This window comes from Haemaphysalis longicornis, unplaced genomic scaffold (genome assembly GCF_048455015.1).
Source record: "Haemaphysalis longicornis isolate Haplotype H1 unplaced genomic scaffold, Haemaphysalis longicornis Haplotype H1 scaffold_1, whole genome shotgun sequence".
NCBI lineage: Eukaryota > Metazoa > Arthropoda > Arachnida > Ixodida > Ixodidae > Haemaphysalis > Haemaphysalis longicornis.
In genome coordinates, this window is record NW_027526203.1 from 873,453 (window position 1) to 891,656 (window position 18,204).

The window sequence follows — 18,204 nt, forward strand, 5'->3', positions numbered from 1 at the left end:
GAACCCAACGAGGAAGCATCTTCTGTTTTTAGGCTCCTGCACGCGTGGCTTCGCCACCCCGAAACGATACGTGCAGAAGAGCGGTAACTTGTTTTCGTATAGATTATGCTGCTAAGCAAGTTATCTGCAAGCTCGTAAAAGAGAAGAAGAACTGCAACCATATTTTCTGGTGCCGAAACCCGGGAGGAGGGACTTCAAAAAAGATGGACGTCAGCCGCCTCAAACGCAAGCGGACCGTGGTACGAGGGTCGACTACAAAGCTAATCAACGACATCGCCGACAAGAAGGACTCCGCATCAATCGGTGAGCTGGAATCCAATTTGGACCTTCTCTCTCTTAAAGAAAGATCTCTTAAAGGGGCCCTAAATAGGCTGCCAAATGTTACGATTTTGCGTGCGCAGTCACTGGAGTACTATCCAAGGAACGTCATCCCGCAAAAATTGTTTAAATGCGTTAAGTATTAGCCGAGTTATCGCTCATTAAAAGGGGCCACCCATAAGGCCTGGGGCTCTCCTCCTCTAGTAGCTCCTCCGAAGCACTGTGGAAGCCGCGACGTCATCGACCCGGCGCAAGACCACCGAGAGAAACAGGGCAATCCATCACCCTCCTTGATGTACGTGCAGTCATTGGCTGCGCCAAGCCCTGCGCGCGCTTTTTTTTTTTAGCACTCGACGCGCATGCTCCGCCCACCAGATTCCGGTTGCACGGTGAGCGCTGTCGCTGTGGTTCGCGTTCGCGGCGCCGCACTGGGCAGTGTCTCGTGCGTCATAGAGGCGCGTCAGAGCCGGAAAGAACTGCGTCAGAGCGCGCAAGTGTGGCGGCAAGGTATGGTTGGTGAGCCAGGGGAGGAAGTGAAATCTTTTTTTCGTGTTTGTGCGGCCCCTGCTTTACGCAGAGGTGTAATATTTGGTACACGTTGTCGTGAAGGGGTACTCTAGCGATTGCGTGATTGAAATGGCGACATTCGGAAGCCTATTTAGGGCCCCTTTAAAGAACTGGATGAAGAAATCCATACAGGCATTGAAGTGGAAGAGCTAGAAGACGATGTAAGCAGCTCTGAATCCTACGCTGAGAAAATCATCGTAGCCAAAATCGAAGTCAGAAGCTGGATAAAAGATCTGAAGTTCGCCAATGAAAAGGCAGCAGCTACTGCAGCAACGCGGCAGACAGATCCCACGCAGCAGGCAGAAGCGAGCATGACTCCGGTTCCCCCCGTTCAAGTCGTGAGGCTTCCAAAGTTGGAAATTTCTAAATTTGGAGGAGAACTGAGAAAGTGGCAAGGATTTTGGAGCCAATTCAACTCTACTATCCACAGCAACCCCACTTTGTCAAAGATTGACAAGTTTAAATATCTGAACAGCTACATGACAGCAAAGGCAGCGGCGGCCATCGCAGGGCTTGACCTATCAGAGACAAATTATGACGTAGCCCTTACCATCCTTCAGGAAAGATTCGGCCCATGATTCGGCCTGTAGCGTAGCGTGGTGCCATCTATGTTAGTATAACGAAAATGTATTGAAGTGTGGTGCCACCAATGTTCCGACATAGAAAATAAAGGAGAGCAGTCGCACTAGGGTCCGGCAGAGAGCGCAGCATATCGTTCGAGGGTTCCAGGAAAAGCTACCGTTACCCCGCACCTCCACCACTTTGTCGCGTATAGAAAAAGCAGACTGAGATGCTTCGATCTTCGAACGCAGTACGCGACTAGGTGCGGCAGAGGACGAGCGTCCGAGCTAACGAGGACAGCGGGGGAGCTGCCTCAGGCGCTAGCATTCGGCGACGGCGGTTAACTGCGAGCCTCCGTGCATAACGAGGGCAGCGGGGAGCTGCCACAAGCGTCAGCCTTTTGGCGGCGCGAAGCGTGGGCGGAAGCGAAGAAAGGACAGGGTCCAGCCAAGTCTCGGTTCTCGCTCCTGCTCACGACCGACCGCTGTGGATCACCGCGCCCTTTTTAAATGCAGAGCATTTTAGTAACTCACGATGTCACCCGCGTTGGCGTCCGTAGTCCGCGTCCGCATCGCTCCCCCTACACTATATAAATACTTGCCGGCGCCAGGTTACGATCCTACGACTCTGCGGGCGGAACGCAAGGTGCACGGTACTCTACCAACTGAGCCACAAAGCCGACACAGAACGGAAGGTTATGAACGTGCCTTAACTCATTCAACCGTCGGCCAGAGGTGCGCCCTCTCCCCCCGCGTCCTCCTCGCCTTCTCTCCGCTCGCAACGCCCTCTCTCGCCGCGTTCGGTTCGGGCGCACAACAGGTGGGGACGTGCGCAACACCCTCTCTCGCCGCGTTAGGTTCGCGCGCAAGAACAGGTGGGGCGCTCGCATCGCGCTCTCTCGCCACGGTCGGTTCGCGCTTAAACCACGTATGTCGTTCGCGCGCGCTGCGGTCGCTAACATCTGTGGCGTGATCGTGACGTCAGCATCACGCGTTCGCGTGGTGGCGATTTCGGCGCTATAACACTCTCTCGCGAGGGGCATTGGATTGGATTCGATTGGATTGGCTTGGATTTGGATTGGATTGGATTAAAGTGGATTGTGTTGGATTGTGTTGCGTCATAGCCGCGCCACGTTGCGTCATAGCCGCTCCACGTTGCGTCATAGCCGCGGCAGGGGGTTCACGGCACGTTTCACCATCGACTTCATCGACAATGTCTACGCTGGAAGACAACAATTACAACAACAACCAATACGTAATCCATACGACTTGCAGGCGCGCCCCCCCGCAGAAATGATCTGCATTTGATCGTGCCCCTCGCGAGGGGGATGTTTTTTATACCCTCCCGTGAGTGCCCGAATGGGGAACGCACGGGGGAACGGTAGCTTTTCCTGGAACCCTCGAACGATATGCTGCGCTCTCTGCCCGACCCTAGTGCGACTGCTCTCCTTTATTTTCTATGTCAGAACATAGGTGGCACCACACTTCAATACATTTTCCTTATACTAACATCATAGTATGAAACTCTATGACTAACATAGATGGCGATTGTAGCGTAGCGTGGTGCCATCTATGTTAGTATAACGAAAATGTATTGAAGTGTGGTGCCACCTATGTTCTGACATAGAAAATAAAGGAGAGCAGTCGCACTAGGGTCCGGCAGAGAGCGCAGCATATCGTTCGAGGGTAAGGTCCCTAAAATTACTTATTCGAGGGTTCCAGGAAAAGCTACCGTTCCCCCGTGCGTTCCCCATTCGGGCACTCACGGGAGGGTATAAAAAAGGGCGCGGTGATCCACAGCGGTCGGTCGTGAGCAGGAGCGAGAACCGAGACTTGGCTGGACCCTGTCCTTTCTTCGCTTCCGCCCACGCTTCGCGCCGCCAAAAGGCTGACGCTTGTGGCAGCTCCCCGCTGCCCTCGTTATGCACGGAGGCTCGCAGTTAACCGCCGTCGCCGAATGCTAGCGCCTGAGGCAGCTCCCCCGCTGTCCTCGTTAGCTCGGACGCTCGTCCTCTGCCGCACCTAGTCGCGTACTGCGTTCGAAGATCGAAGCATCTCAGTCTGCTTTTTCTATACGCGACAGGCCGAAAGGAAATGATAATCGAGGAGCACATGTCGCGCTTGCTTCATGTGAAGCCGGTTCAGGATGTACGAAACCTCGACAAACTGCGTGGCCTCGTCGACGAAGTGCAGACGGAAGTCCGGAGTTTAGCCGCATTGGGAGTGAATGCTAGCACATACGGCGTGCTGTTGCTGACCGTACCAAGAAGGCTGTGCCAGCTGATCTCTGCCTCGAACAGGGGCGGATCCAGGTTTTTAAGTGCGAATGCACTTTATAAGCGACCCCGAACCTTCCGCCGTCCGCATAGCAACAGCTGCGGGTGCGCGCGCTTTTCGTCTTCCTTAGCAACGGGGGGAGATGGGTGCGCGCTGCCTGGCCGCTGACATGGCACATACCCACGTGGGAGATTGGCCAGGAATAAGTGCGCTGCCTGGCCGCTGACATGGCACATACCCACGTGGGAGATTGGCCAGGAATAAGTGCGAATGCACTTCTTAAGCGAGCCTGAATCGTCCGCCGCCGTAGTCCGCCTAGCAACAGCTGCGGGTGCGCGCGCTCCTCGTCTTCCTTAGCAACGGGGGGAGATTTCCGACGCGTGAGGGCGCTCCCATAGCGCCTCCTCTCCCCCCTCGCCTACTCTCCTAAAGCCCCTTTACTATTCGCCCCGAGCGCGAACACAGTCGGCCCCTGGCGGCGGCGGGACGAACCGCTCCTAGTGTGGATGGCGCGCTCGCGTCGTCTGCTTTTTCACGTTGCGTGCGGCGCAAGACGCGTGCTGCACACGACAAAACAACCAATATGTGTGCTCGTTTGGCAGTAAGCAATGACATGGTTATCTCTGCTTGCGCATTTCCTCTAGAAACGCAATAATCAGCGGCCGTTGAGGGTTAATGCGCTGGTTTAATTCCGCGAAACATCTTCGCCCTGGTCACCGCTTGAGTGTTTGCTTCAACACATTGCACTTTTTTTTTTTGTTGAGTGCAGTCGTCTGCCGTTGCGGGAACGTCGAAGGGTGCTTTTTGAAGGTGGCGTGGTGATTATTTAAAGGATAAAAGTTTATTACGCGAAACGGGTAAGAAGCGACAAGACCTGTGCATATGCGTGCTTATAGAAAGAAGAAACAAACAATAACATTTACACTGAACACGACCCGTGCGCTATCGCCCATACATTACCGGACACGTATTTTACACCCGCAAGCGCCTGTGTGATCGTGTCTTTCCGCAGCTTTTCTAAAATAAACACCATTTTTGGACAGTCGTTGTTTATACTGAGGAGGAGGAATAAACATTTATTCAACTGTATCGAGTTGCTAATTTGACGTATTATTTAAAATACGTTTCTGTAGATGCGCAAGAGTATTTAGGGGGGATTTTTCGGTAAAATTCAGCAGTTGTGAGTTTGCGTCTGTCATGTGGCATTTCGTGTGTCATTTTCGTATATATCATTTTCAAATCTGACATCAATTACCTTGTCGAGAAACGTGTCTCACTCAGCATAACCAAATGCCTAATATTTTTACGTCTTAACCTCTTGAGGAGGAACTAAGTTTAAAGAAAAAGGAGAAAACACGTAATATAATGCACGTTGTTGTCCACATGTGTGAGAAGTGGGTGCCATGACTCGCTGATTTTTTTTTAATTTTTTCCCACAATGCTTGCTTTCAATACAATTTTGAAAAAGGCGAGCCACAATTCCTGGACAATCCGGGACCAAAGGGGGGTTAATCAGTTTTGAAAATACGTACTGCTTTTTCACCACTACAGAACACGGCGCCTAGTGTAGTTTTGATTGTAATACTTATAACCATAGTTTGGCTTTTCGCGTTACATGCGTTCTCTTCTCGCTGCTCTTGCAAGACCCCCCCTTCCCGAAAAAAAAAACTACATGCACAGAATTTCATTTTTAAACCAATCCTCAAGAATTAAATGCCAAGACAAAGGCGATATACAGTTTATAAAACAAAGTAGTTACCGGGAACCCGTTGCGCTGATTCGCAACGAGAAATAAAAAGGAAATGTTTTACTACATCTGCAACAGCGCAACTTCATTTATTACCATCTTTTCAATTCAATTCAATTCGCAATTCGATTCAATTCAATTCGTAAGTTCACTTGCGACGAAAGCCGTAAATAATTGATCCGACACCGTTATTCATCAAACCTTCCTTCAGAGTCGTTAAAATTTCATTTAAAAGTCCCGTAAGAGCGGTTACATTTATATCTCTGCGCTGATCAAAATTTAGTAATTTTATGTTGCCTTTTGAACACACAAAAATATCGTAAGCTCTTAGAATTTCGGGGCAGTTAAGTAGTGATAATATTTTAGGGCATCCCACAAACGCAAGAATGCGTCATGCTACCAGTGAAAGCGATTGAGATTGCCGTTTAAACTGAATTTCAGAGATCGAGGCTTCCTGATTTGTTTCTATTTATGCTTTTATTGAAGGCTCAAAGCCATAGTCTGGAAAGATCGAGCTTGCTACGAGCCACAGCGTACAAGTTCATCGTCACAATTACGGCCATTCTGAGATTCCCGATGAGTCGTTGCTTTTTTTGGCGTAGTAATGAAAACTGACTGCCGCTTCCATGCTATACAGTAAACGTTGAGGAACCGAACTACAGCATACCACTCTTGTTTGCACCTTTCGTGCGCACATACGGCGGGAAAAAGGCGCGAAGAGCGCCCACAGTGTGCATTCTTACGGGCCGCTCAGCGGAGCGTCCACACTAGCAGCGCGACGCTGTCGCCACCTACATGTCGAGCTCGCGGCGAATATACTGGCTAGTGTGCTGAGGGCGGGCGCGGACATAGAGTTTCTCACAAACTCTATGGGCGCGGAGGTGGCCCCGACAGAGGCCTCCGCGATTTGCTGCCGGCGGGACGGCGCGCCGCCGGTAGCCGATCGCGGAGGCCACGCCCCGACCGTGATGACTGGCGGCGGCGCCCGCTTGGGGCGCTGCTGTGCGAGAGGGTGCATCTGCGCGCCGTCCGCGCAGCGTTCCGTGCGCTCCCCAAGAGCTGCGAAGCTTGTTACCAGATAGCTCAGTGTGATGTTAACATGGAGGAAGAAAAGTTAGGAGACGGCGCCGCCGGAGAAACGTGAAGCCTATACATAAAAAGTAAAATCGAAGTCGGCCCAGGCGTCACTGCACCACGTGACCCCACCGCACCGCCTCTGTATGGGCCGCCGCGCTCTTCAATTTCGTCTGCTCGAAACTGCTCTGCGGCCCGTTGTCGCGAAGCCTGCTATATGTTGGTTTTTTTTTCCCACGGCTTTTGTCTTCCGCACGTACGCGGCACTCCTGCCCGTACACGGGCATGAGATCGCCGAGCAGACAAATGCAGGAAGGACGGGGAACAGCTACCGCCAACGAAACACGAGAGATGCCCCGGAGTCGGAGACCGCCGCCGCCGCCGGCCCACCCGACCTTGGAGGGCCGACTGCGGCGGCTTGAGAAAGGGAAACGGCGGAGGGAGCGGCTTCAACGGACCTGGGCTTGCGAAGGCTAGCTGCGTGACGTCATGCCGTCTCCTAACTTTTTTTTCCTCCATGGATGTTAAGAACCGACCTTCGGGCGGCCTCTTTAAAGCGCGGCCAAACTATTCCCCTCTTAAAAATACTGTTCCGCCTTTGTCAACACGGCGCGTGCATTATAAAAGGAGCTGTCAGTACCTCGTCACATATCCGTCGCCTTGGCGACACTCAAGGCCCATAACGACTGTGAACTTCACTGCGTGTTCTCTAACTTCTCCGAACGCGGCGGCGCCCCTTTCATTCATCTTTGGGCCAACGAATGACGTCGCAGCGACCGTAAACACCGCTGACCAGGACGCACCCGCGATGTGCTTATACCCGCGCTTTGCAAGCTCTAATGCGGTAATTACCCCCGGAAACTAGAAAGACTACCGCCGAAGCCACGGCACCTTCGCCGTCACTTCGACCTAAGTTAACAAAGGTGCGGCGAGCCGCAACGTGACATTGACAACCTTTGTCTGCATGTCTAGGATTATCTCTATCGGCTAGACGGGAGTCCCCGGCCAACACGATGAAAAGCGGATTATCCATGGTGGGGGTTCAAATGAAACGGGCCTTTCGTGCTTAGGGAGCCCGGTTGGCAGACAGTGTTTCAAAAAAAATTTAGGCCTCCTGCTGATTTTCCTATTAAAACAGAGATTATCTATTACAAAATGAATGCTTCGAAAGTGCTGTTTGTTGCACAGTGTACTATAAGTCAGGTCACAGTTCATCAGTCTGAGAGAAAAACGTTGCAATAGCCCAGAACCATGCATCGTGTAACGCGAAGAAGCTAGTTTAGCTGATGGACACCGATTTGAGCAGCTGCGGTTCAACAATTTCGGAACGCGCATAGCGCACAGAGAGCAGTTTCTGTTTGAAACCTGTTTCAATACGCTGAAAAAAAAAAAAAAAAAAAAAAAAACCTTGAAATAAGGTAACGCAGAGGTTTCTATGCTATATTATGTTTTCATGATAGCGTAAACAACGCCCAATTAAATACTCATACGGTATGGAATTCTCTGATTATGGAAGGACTCCGAAGTGGTGGTGGTTTGATTTTTCGTTCGGATTCAGAGTGTGGGTCGGGATGTCCTGCACCCCCCCCCCCCCCCCCTCTTAATTTTTGGATTTATTTTCCCAAGTAGACGACCCCTGAGGTCGTAGAAAAAGTGTATTTGATTTTTTTCTATTGTGGCCGGTGTATTTTGGTTTCTTGAAATTTTGTCTGTACAAAAATTATTGACTCCAATATAACAATTAAATGTGTTGATTCTACCAATTATGCATTTTTGTGGAAATGCAAGGCATAACTTTTGGGTCATTCTCGCTATTTTTAATGCGTATTCGCATCGTCCTTTTTCGAGCTTTTCTAGTTCAGGCCAGAGTTCAGATGCATATTTCTCATCTGTAAATTTTTGTAAAATTTTAATTTTTTAATTTTTTGGTTTCTCAGTATTTTGTCTGTGCAATTATCTCTGTTCATGCTAAATAGCGATTTAGTGTGTTAGTGCCGCCAATTACGTATTTTTGTGCAAATGCAGGGCGTTACACGGTCCCCTGTAGGGGTGGGGAGAGGGGGGTACTCGTCAGTGCTGTGTTGTGCAGTGAGTGAGTGCCTTGTTTCACGGCCAATCGGGCGGGAAGCTTTTCGAGGACTTCTCAAGTCTTCTGGCGGCGTTCTTATTGATGTAACGCATCCAGGCCCGCCTTCACTTGCTAGTTGCGTGTACACGTCTTATGTGTGTGTGTGTGTATACATTACTTCAATCATTGTAGCAATTTCGTTCAATGGTCGTACACCGAAGTATCCTCGCAGTTTGCTGTTATTAAAGATTGGAACTGCTTTTCACCAGTTCCGAGGAGCCTGCAGGCACTGGACATTGCGAAAAGTATCCGTCCGAGTCTGGCTGGCACATATTTTCCGATAAGCTTGGGCAATTTATTTCATATGCGAGCAACGAAGGCTGCTCTTCTGTGACAGACATGGCGAAACTTCTAATCCGTGAAAAATTTGAAGGTTCATTCCCAGATGTTTATGTTGCTGCTACATTTTTTTTTTTGTGCTTGTCGGTAACGAATTTCACTGGCGAAGGTCATTCAGCCAGCTGAAATCGATCAAAAACCGCTTTGATCAGTGGTGACTGACAGCTGCCTCAGCGATTTGTCACTGCTCAGCGCGGGGACGGAGATCGATCCTTAAAAGCGTCAATGATGAGGATATCATCAAAAAACCAGCGAGTGAAACGGAAACGCTTGTAGAAACATGCAGAACTTTTTATCTATTCTTAAAACACGAATAAAAACAGAAAGCATGAATACGTACACATGCCAAGGTTGGATTTCAGCGAAACGCGCGTAACGTATAGAAAATTTTGTTTATTTATTTAGTAATTTAAGAGCAAAAGAGCCGCATGCAATAGGAATGTGTTTTTTCTGTTATAAATATGTATATTGCCTGCAAAAATGTAAATCTGTTACCTGTTTACCAGTGAACTATGTTTTATTATTAAAATATTTTTGCGATGTTCGGTATCCATCTCATTTGCTGTAAGCGCCACTTTTTCTAAAAAATTTAGCTCCCCGCAGGTTCAGAATATTTGATTAATAAACCATTCAAATTTAAATTCCGCGCTCAGTCGGCATATACAATATACTGCCTTAGGAGAGCTTAAATTTGGGTTTCTGGATGAAATCGCAAGATAGCCAGGCGATTGTTAGCTTATTTACTGTAAGGATGGGCGAACAGTTTCTGAAAAAGGACTACCTGTTTACTTCGGCAGTGCTCACACGCCGCCGACCAAAGCGTGGGATGCCGAATACGCCGCCGCGACAGAGGAGCTTGGCGGCTTTCATGCACCCTCTCGCCGAGCAGCGCCCCTTGCGGCCTCTGCGCGCAGTCATCGCCGGCGGGGCCACCCTCTCCCGTAGAGAATGCGCGCGCTCCGCACACTAGCCAGTATTAAGGTGGTTAGAATGGGCCGCATTCTAGCCACCTTACCAGTATATTCTAGGGCCGCACCGGATAGTGGGCGCCTATGGGAAGCTGTGAAACTAGAGTGAAACTGCACCTCATGTAGTGTATCACTCCGCCAGAGCGCCGGACACGTGACGTCAGTGCGCGCGCGTTTTGAAAGGGGTTTGCTATCAATGCATGATATCGTCTGCCTTGTCTCACGCAGTTTATTTGTCGTCACTGGAGTCGTTTATAAGTATTTTAAGTCCAAAAAATTACGGGAACGGCTCACGTCATATTCAAAATATTCCCAGTAACGCCCTACTTGCGCCGCGCGGAGAAACATTCGGCTACGGTGATAAGGCACAGAGGCAACTTCCGGTGCCGTGCTTAAGTTGTCAGCAAGCAAGTAGTAATTTTTCTCGGGTGGTCTGGTAAGTTTTCGCGAACTTTCGGTTCGTAATATTGCGTATGTATTTCTCGCTGGCTCAGGGGAGGGATTTTAACCCTACCAGGTCCTTGTAAGCAAGAATGTATCGCTCCCCGTTAGGGAGTTTTTGCGCACTTTGAGCACCAGGCCAGACGCAATGTGCTGCTCCGCAAGAGTTCAGGCAGCGCGAGCCTGTTTCCACATGCAGCTTCAATTTTCGACTTTTCCCCCCCTGCAAAAATAATGTGTTTTCAACTCTAGCTGGCTCTCACTCTTGTTTTGTCGTAGCATCTTGTCATTTATTGTGTGTTTCATGTCCCTGCGATGCTCTGTAGAGAAAGTCGCACACAAACGTTGTTGCGTTGTTCACTTAAGGCTGTATTGCGTCATTCCTAAATATTCTCTTCAGTTTAAGCTTTCAAGACTTGCCCTGAGAGAAGCGTGTCCAGTTACTGTTGCAGTGGTTTCTGACGTTGTTGCGAAATTTGAAAAGACTGTCTGTGCTCCTTTGTTAAAACCGTAACGTGCGGCAGAGCTTGTTCGATATTTCTCAGTACGGCGCCATACAAAGGGATGTCTCCCGAAAATTCTTTACAGGCTGTCCAAAGGGTATTTAGAAGCTTGACAGGGAGAAGTCGCAGGTACGCGAGTAAATAAGGGAACGCAGTGTCTAGAGTGCCGTCCGACGGCTCTCTTGGGGGGCCTTGCAGTGCTGTCCGACGGCGCTGCAAGCGTATGCTCCCGTGCCGTCCGGCCGGCCGGCCAGTCCGGCGCTTGAGCGGCGGAGCTTTGAACACGCGGTCAGCACCGCGCCTTCGAAAGAAGTTCCTTATGACGCACTAGCCAGCTCAAGATCGGACACTCGCGGATATGGTATGGTTATATAAGACGTGTTAATGTATCCCTGTGAGCAAGCAAGCCGAAACCAAGGTGCAATGTGTGCTCACCCAGTGACTCGGGCACGTCGGGAGCGCGACGCGTGTCGCGTGATGAGGCGGTGTGCACTTGCGACGAGAGATGATGTGACTTCATTTATACAGTGTGATTTAGCGGAGCTGTTACCAGACCTGTACGACTTCCTTGGTGCTTCAACCATTTGCAGTCGAAGACATGGACGCGCGACAGACATTGTGGGTTGCGGGAAGAGTCGAAAATAACAAACTCAAGCAGACACTTTTTAACATCTTATATTGCAGGAACAAATATACACGTTTGCTTTCACGCCACAGCACCTCTATCCCAGACCGTAACCAGAAGTTCTGGCACCTTCGAACTCCATGTTGAAACTCTATGGGTGTTTACCATGTTTACTACTCGCTGATAGAGGTACAAGGCTGCAAGTCAGCCTACCGTCCCACTATGCATCCAGCTATTACTTGCTTTGACAAGTCAAAGTAGTTTCTGCGCACTGATGAGGCCCACGCTGTTCGTCGATTGGTACATGTGTACCCTGAAGCCACTGACGAAAGAGCTGGTGAGCACAGGACGCTGCTTGCCGGCCCAGCGAGCCCGCCTTGGCGGGCCGGGCCAACTTTGACCGGGAGGCGGCTTGCCACCGTTTGGCATTGCAGATGTAAACAAACATTTCGTAACCAGCTACGTCAGGTGACTCTGCGGCCGTGATTAACTATCCGGTTTTGCGATGTGGTCGCGCGACGAGAGACGAGCAATCGGCGCCGCCATGGCAAAGCGACAAAAAGCGAAGGCCGCCTCATTGCTTTGCGACGTGGTGCGGTGTGCTAAGTCGCCAACATTGCACCTTGGTTTCGGCTCACTTGCTCACAGGGATACATTAACGCAACGGCTAAGCACTCGCGAGCGTCCGATGTTGAGCTGGCTGATGCGTCATAAGGAACTTCTTTTCTTTCGTGCTGGCCGTGTGCTGAAAGCTCCGTACAGGAGCTGCTGAAGCGCCGGACGGCACGGGAGCATACGCTTGCAGCGCCGTCGGATGGCACTGCAAGGCCCAGGTAAAGAGCCGTTGGACGGCACTCTAGACACTGCGATTAGGGAATGGTAGAGTCGCTTTAAATTTGCGCACAACATTGTCTTGTCCTCTGAGTCTGAAAATGCCACCAAAGAACGCTTCAGGAACTGTGCTCAAAAATCTCCGTCGTAGGGTTAGAGGTAATAGAAGTAATATTGCACAAATGCAGAGCCCAACAGGAAAATTTAACTGGTCCCAGCTGGTTATGGTTAAATTCCCAGCTAGGCCAGCTGAAACCAGTTAGTTCCAGCTTGGAATTTAACCATAAACCTACTGGGACCAGCTGCCATTTTTTGTTGAGAAGTCCAATCTAGGTAATGAAATACTTGAATAGGTGGGTAAACGTATGTTGTACTACAAGTTCCTAGAGCTGATCCAAACCACAAGAAATAAATCAGGCGTGGGATTACTGTGGGCTTTGGTGCATTCAGCAAGCACTCTCAAGTAATGAGTGGCAATCTCGATGATTCATCATCACCAACCTATCTACGCCCACTGCTGGGCAAAGGCCTCTCCCATTAACCTCCAATTACCCCGGTCCTGTGCTAACTGCGACCACTGCATCCCCGCAAACTTCTTGATTTCATCTGCCCATCTAACTTTCTGTCGCCCTCTGCCCCGCTTGCCTTCTCTAGGGATCCACCCTGTTACCCTTAATGACCAACGGTTATCCCGCCTTCGCATTACATGCCCTGCCCATGTCCATTTCTTCTTAATTTCTACTAATATGTCCTTAACACGCATTCGTTCCCTGACCCACTCTGCTCTCTTCTTGTCCCTTAATGTTTCACCTATCATCTTCCATTCCATTGCTCACTGAGTCGTCCTCAATTTAAGTTGAACCCTCTTAGTGAGCCTCCAAGTTTCTGCCCCATAGGTGAGTACCGATAGATGCAGCTGTCATGCACTTTGTCATACTCGTACACTCATAAATACAGTGTCATTCATTCGATGATTCAAGGTGGTCTAAATCAGTGCATACTGCCCGTGATGGCTTCCGGGGGCAGAAACTGGGGGCTTACTAAAAACCTGGAGAGAAAACTGGTCTACCCAATAAGCCTTGGAAATATGGAGGGATAGAACAGAAGCATCGAAAGTTAGGGAACAAACTCAAGTAAAAGACATCCCTATATAAGCTCTAAGAGAGAGAGAAGTTTTCTTGGGCTGGGTGTGCAATGTGGAAAACTGTTAACGGGAGCCGTTGGGGTAATGGAGAGGCTTCTAAGACATGGGACTAAAAGTAGGGGAAGGCATGTCGATGGTTGGATAAAATCAGATTTTGAGGCAAGAAGTGGGTTCGGTCATTGCTGGATAGTAGATAGTAGTGGTTGTGCACCTATAGGAGAGGCTTTCATCCTGCAATGGGCATAAATATGGTGGTGATGAGAGCAGTATTCCAGAAAGGAGTGCAAGAAATTGAAGGTTAGCTGAATGTCGTGATCATGTATTTACAAGCCTTTCATAAGTTTTCTCTTCTGATTGCAGGGTGCAGACTTTCAAGAGCAATTTTTCCTAGAAAACTAAGTGTGAGGCATTTGGTGCCAACATGTTCTGGCCTGTTCGCATATTCTTTGCCTTACACTGAGACTTTTGGCACAAAATCTGATTTCTGTGTGGTATTTTGCCAAAAGTTAGAAGTAACATTCTTTCCCCGTAATAAAAATGTTTGTATAATGCATCAGCAATCTCAGACAGCATGCTGTTTGATGGGTACATTTAACTGCGCAGGCTGGTGTTTGATCAAGGAGGGGTGCGTGGCTGCTCCTATAATTTGGTTTGGGGTAAATGAGTCCCATTTCATTTGACAGGAAAGCGAAACAGCATATACGGAATCTTGTTTATTTCTTGCTTTAAAATTTATTTTGCTTTGCGCAAATATGGTGTTTCAATAAAACATGCTGTTGGGCTAGTTGGTATATACTGAATTGGAGGCTTAGCACAAAGAAGACTAGGACGGTGGCAGACAAGACAGGCGCTCGTCTCGTCTGCCATTGTCCTTGTCTTTGCATTAAGCCTCCCATTCAAATATGGTGTGGCTGTGGCTTCTTCCAGTTGTAGGTGCAGACATGTATTTGAAAGTTTCCTCAACTTCAAGTTAAAATTAAAGTTTATTGTACTAGAAAGAAATATGTGTGCATGGAAGTATACAGGCGGGACCCCAGAACTCGGGAATGGGTTGTAAAAGGGGTCCTTACGGTATATGAGGTATTAATATTTATGAGCATTTTTAAACATGCATAACAACACAACAAAGGACAGTCGCTTTGAAAGAAAAAAAAAAATTCATTAGCTCTTTGTCTAGTACCATGGAGGGCTGCTTACTTAGTAATGCACGAGTGCACTTATCCTGTTACACCTAAACAATGCTACTGTGTGGCCCCCTGCCATGCTTACCCTGGTGCAATCTCAAAACAACCATTGCTTTTCTCAAAGTGCTCGGCCTGGTGTAAAGTGGACACTGTGCAGTGCTCCACATAGCGTTTCCTTTTCCAAGTGCAAGCTGTGCCTAGGCTTTCATCATGTGTGGGTGTTTTCCTCTAGTATTGAGGGAAAGGAGGTTAGTCTTGGAGCATGCGTTGCCTCTTCCTTTGCCTGTTTCAGAGGAACATCAGGGAGCCAGCATGCTGGTTGTGTGGAAATGCTGCCTCTCACCGGCAGCAGCCCGAGCGTCAGTGAAGGCCTTTGCGGCAGGCCCGGCCCCTCTGCGATGGCAGGCATTGACACAGAAGACGGTGGGCATGTCGACACGGGCACGGTCCTCTCGCTTCCAGGCAGCCGCGGCCAAGCGCCGCACCCTTCGCGAAATCATCATGGCCCCCGCTGGTGACTCAGGTGAGCAACACTATTTGCCCAAGGCGGCTCTGCCTGCTAGCCTTGGCTGAGTATGAAGGACGAGCTGAAGCAGAGGATTGGGTCGACTAGGCATGGTGCCTCGGGCTACTTGGGTCATTTAGTTCGTTGATTGACCCAGCGCGGTGGCCCAGTGGCTAACGTGTTGTGGGGCTGAGCATGAAGTCGCGGGTTCGATTTTTGGCCGCGGCGGCTACTTTTCTGATGGAGGCGAAAAGCAGAGACGCCCGTGTGTATGAGATTTCGGCGCAATTTAAAGATCCTCAGGGGGTCAAAATGAATCCGGAGCCCTCCACTACGGCGCGCCTCATCGCCTGCATTGCATCGGCGCGTTAAACCCTACAATCAATCATTAGTTGCTTGGACGTAAAACAGGCCACCATAGTTGTAGCCATTAATGGTGATAGCATTTCTTTTCACTAGCATCGCCATGAAAAAATTCATATCATCTTGCAAAATCCACACAGGTTGCAAGTGAAACTACACCTTTACTGTGCCATTTTCTGCATGATCTGGCTTCACAACCTGTAGCAAGGGGGGTCAGAAAACTCAAGCTCTTTTTCTGCTGCTGTGCCAGCATTGTGAGAAGTAAAGACAAAAAAAAAAACTGCAGTAAGTAAAGTTGTGTACAAATCCAACTTGAACAGGAAAATGTGCACAGGAACACACAAACGGAGCTATATCTTTCAGGTTAAGCTTAAATTCTCATGCTTCTGTTGCATTAATGAAGTCCAGTGAGGGCACTTCTAAAAATACTCTTAAGTGCATCATCTGCCTCCAAGTGTAGCATTTTATTTTGCGTGTCCTGATTTATGTTTTACTGTTTGCACTTCATTTGTTCATGGCTGTATACACAACACATCTTGCAGTGCATCTGGAGTCTTGATTAGCTAATGAGAGTTGTACAGCGTATTGCAAGGGGGCAAGAAAGACGGCAATAACTAATGTGGAAACACATTTCTAACTTTCGTTATTTGCACTCCTTCTGGGGTTTGAATACCACCTTCAGTGATTCCATTTGTGTTTGTCTGTAGTTTCAGAGTACAGTAATCCCTCGTTATAATGAAACTGCTTTACTCGAAATATCGCTTTATTTGAAATTTCTCCTGGTCACAACTCAAACGCGTGCATTTTAGGCCACGTTTGAAGTGCACGGAGAGCTTGACCCGCTTAGAGCAAAGTGGCGAGCGAAGGCGTCGCTGACTGGCGGCGACCCAGCGGCGAGTCAGGCTGCCAACATGGCGGGTTAGTGCAAGCTGGTGTTTCCCCGGTGATTTTCTTGAGCCGGTCAAGCTCGATTTGTGCCACCCGACTTTAGACAAACGGTTCAAATGCGTGCTAGGGTCATTGAATTTTGTTCCTAGACATTGGTCAATGGCGTGGACGCACAATACCGACACTCGACTCGTGGAATCAAATGTGGCGTCGGCAACTGGGCGCCGAAAATCTTTCGCTTTGAAAACTTTACGGCTGATTGTGTGTTATTCGGAGTGCTTCGTTAGCCGTGACTCTGAAGCAGAAAGTTGTGCTGATGAAAGAAGTGGAAAAAGGCGCCCGGAAGAAAACTGACATCGCGAAGGAATTCTGCATGCTGCGGTCTACCTTGTCACCTCACTGCCTTTTTTGCCCCAGAATGAAATTTTACTTCCCTGAATGCATTTTGTTTTGATTCCTTGCAGTTGCATCGCAATTAAAGCTGAACTGCTTTAGCTTTTCTCGAGTGGTCGCTTATATCGAAATACCGCTTATAAGGAAATTTTTCTCAGTCCCGCTGACTTTGTTATAACGAGCGATTACTGTATTTAGATACGATTGATACGAGTGCGCCAGATGAATACACAGCAGTATACTACACCTAACAGAGCACGAGAGGCTTGTCAGCGGGAGTTATATTAGTTTGAAGCTGCTAACGCACAGCACCTCTAGTGGCTGAGAACTTAGCTTAGAACTGGCCTGACTGCTCATTTTTCTTTATTTAAGGGGGCAGTTGGGTCTTTGGGGCCAAAAAAGTAAAAAAAAGTGTTTTCTGAAAAATACCATTTTGGGCCTTCACGGCCATTTTTCTATCAGTCTGTAAATTTCCTCATGAAAAGGAACCATATTTTGTTGTTATTACATTATAATAGCATTTTAAAGTGTACTCCACAGCTCAGTTGGTGCAGAATTCGATGGTGAAACGGCACTTTTCTTGCTAGCATTTCATCCTCAGATATCTTGGCACCCAGAGCAGGCGCAACTGCACTTCTTTTTACTTCTGATATCGAAATGTGTGGGGAGAATACAATGTTGGAAACAAATTTTTCAAATGGAGGCTTTGGAAAATTATTATTGTGTTTAATTGGCACCACCTGTGAGCCATTTCTGGCAGAGTGCGGGAGAAGCAAAGTTCACTGTGTTGTAAAACGACCAAAAATAGCTGAATCAAAAAAGTTCTTCCTACGTTGTATTCTTCAGTCATTTGGCTGCCTAGCCACATGGTAATTTCTATTCTGTGTGGAGTGGTTATTTTGTAACTGTGACCCAAAATAATGGCAATTAATCATTCATTAACTCAAAATATAAACAACTCACAAAAAATCTAATGGCAGATTTGAAATCAGCACAAAAAGCTCTATAATGCAGTGCAGTTTCATTAAAATTGGTTGGTAAATAAAAAAAATAGCTCTAAGACCAGCCTGCCCCCTTAAGCTGGATTGTTCTCCTGGGTTAGCTTATAGTTTGCTTGTTAGCTTGTCGTATCAGGTTGGCTTGTTAGCTTCTTGTAGCAGACAATCGTATCTATTGTTCTAATGCAAATGAGTGAACAAGTCATGTGTTTGGCCGCTATCATGAATCTATAAATATGCGCAGTTTTATCAAACTGGGTATATTTGTAAGTGGCTGTAACCATTTCTGGCAAGGTATTTTTTTGTAGTCTGAGCTGTTCCAGTTAGCCTTATTGTGTTCTATGAAGACAT

At 48.4% G+C, this 18,204-nt stretch overlaps 1 protein-coding gene across 1 annotated transcript in view; it reads left to right on the forward strand.

The window, feature by feature from the left end:
- Nucleotides 1-10,256: 10,256 nt before the first annotated feature.
- The window catches only part of LOC144174860 (growth hormone-inducible transmembrane protein-like), a 59,919-nt gene continuing 51,971 nt past the window's right edge, over nt 10,257-18,204 (forward strand). Inside the window, exons 1-2 of the mRNA XM_077703810.1 lie at nt 10,257-10,414; nt 14,999-15,229. Coding sequence (XP_077559936.1) covers nt 15,019-15,229 — 211 coding nt within the window. The 5' untranslated portion in view covers nt 10,257-10,414; nt 14,999-15,018. The remainder of the gene's footprint in view (nt 10,415-14,998; nt 15,230-18,204) is intronic.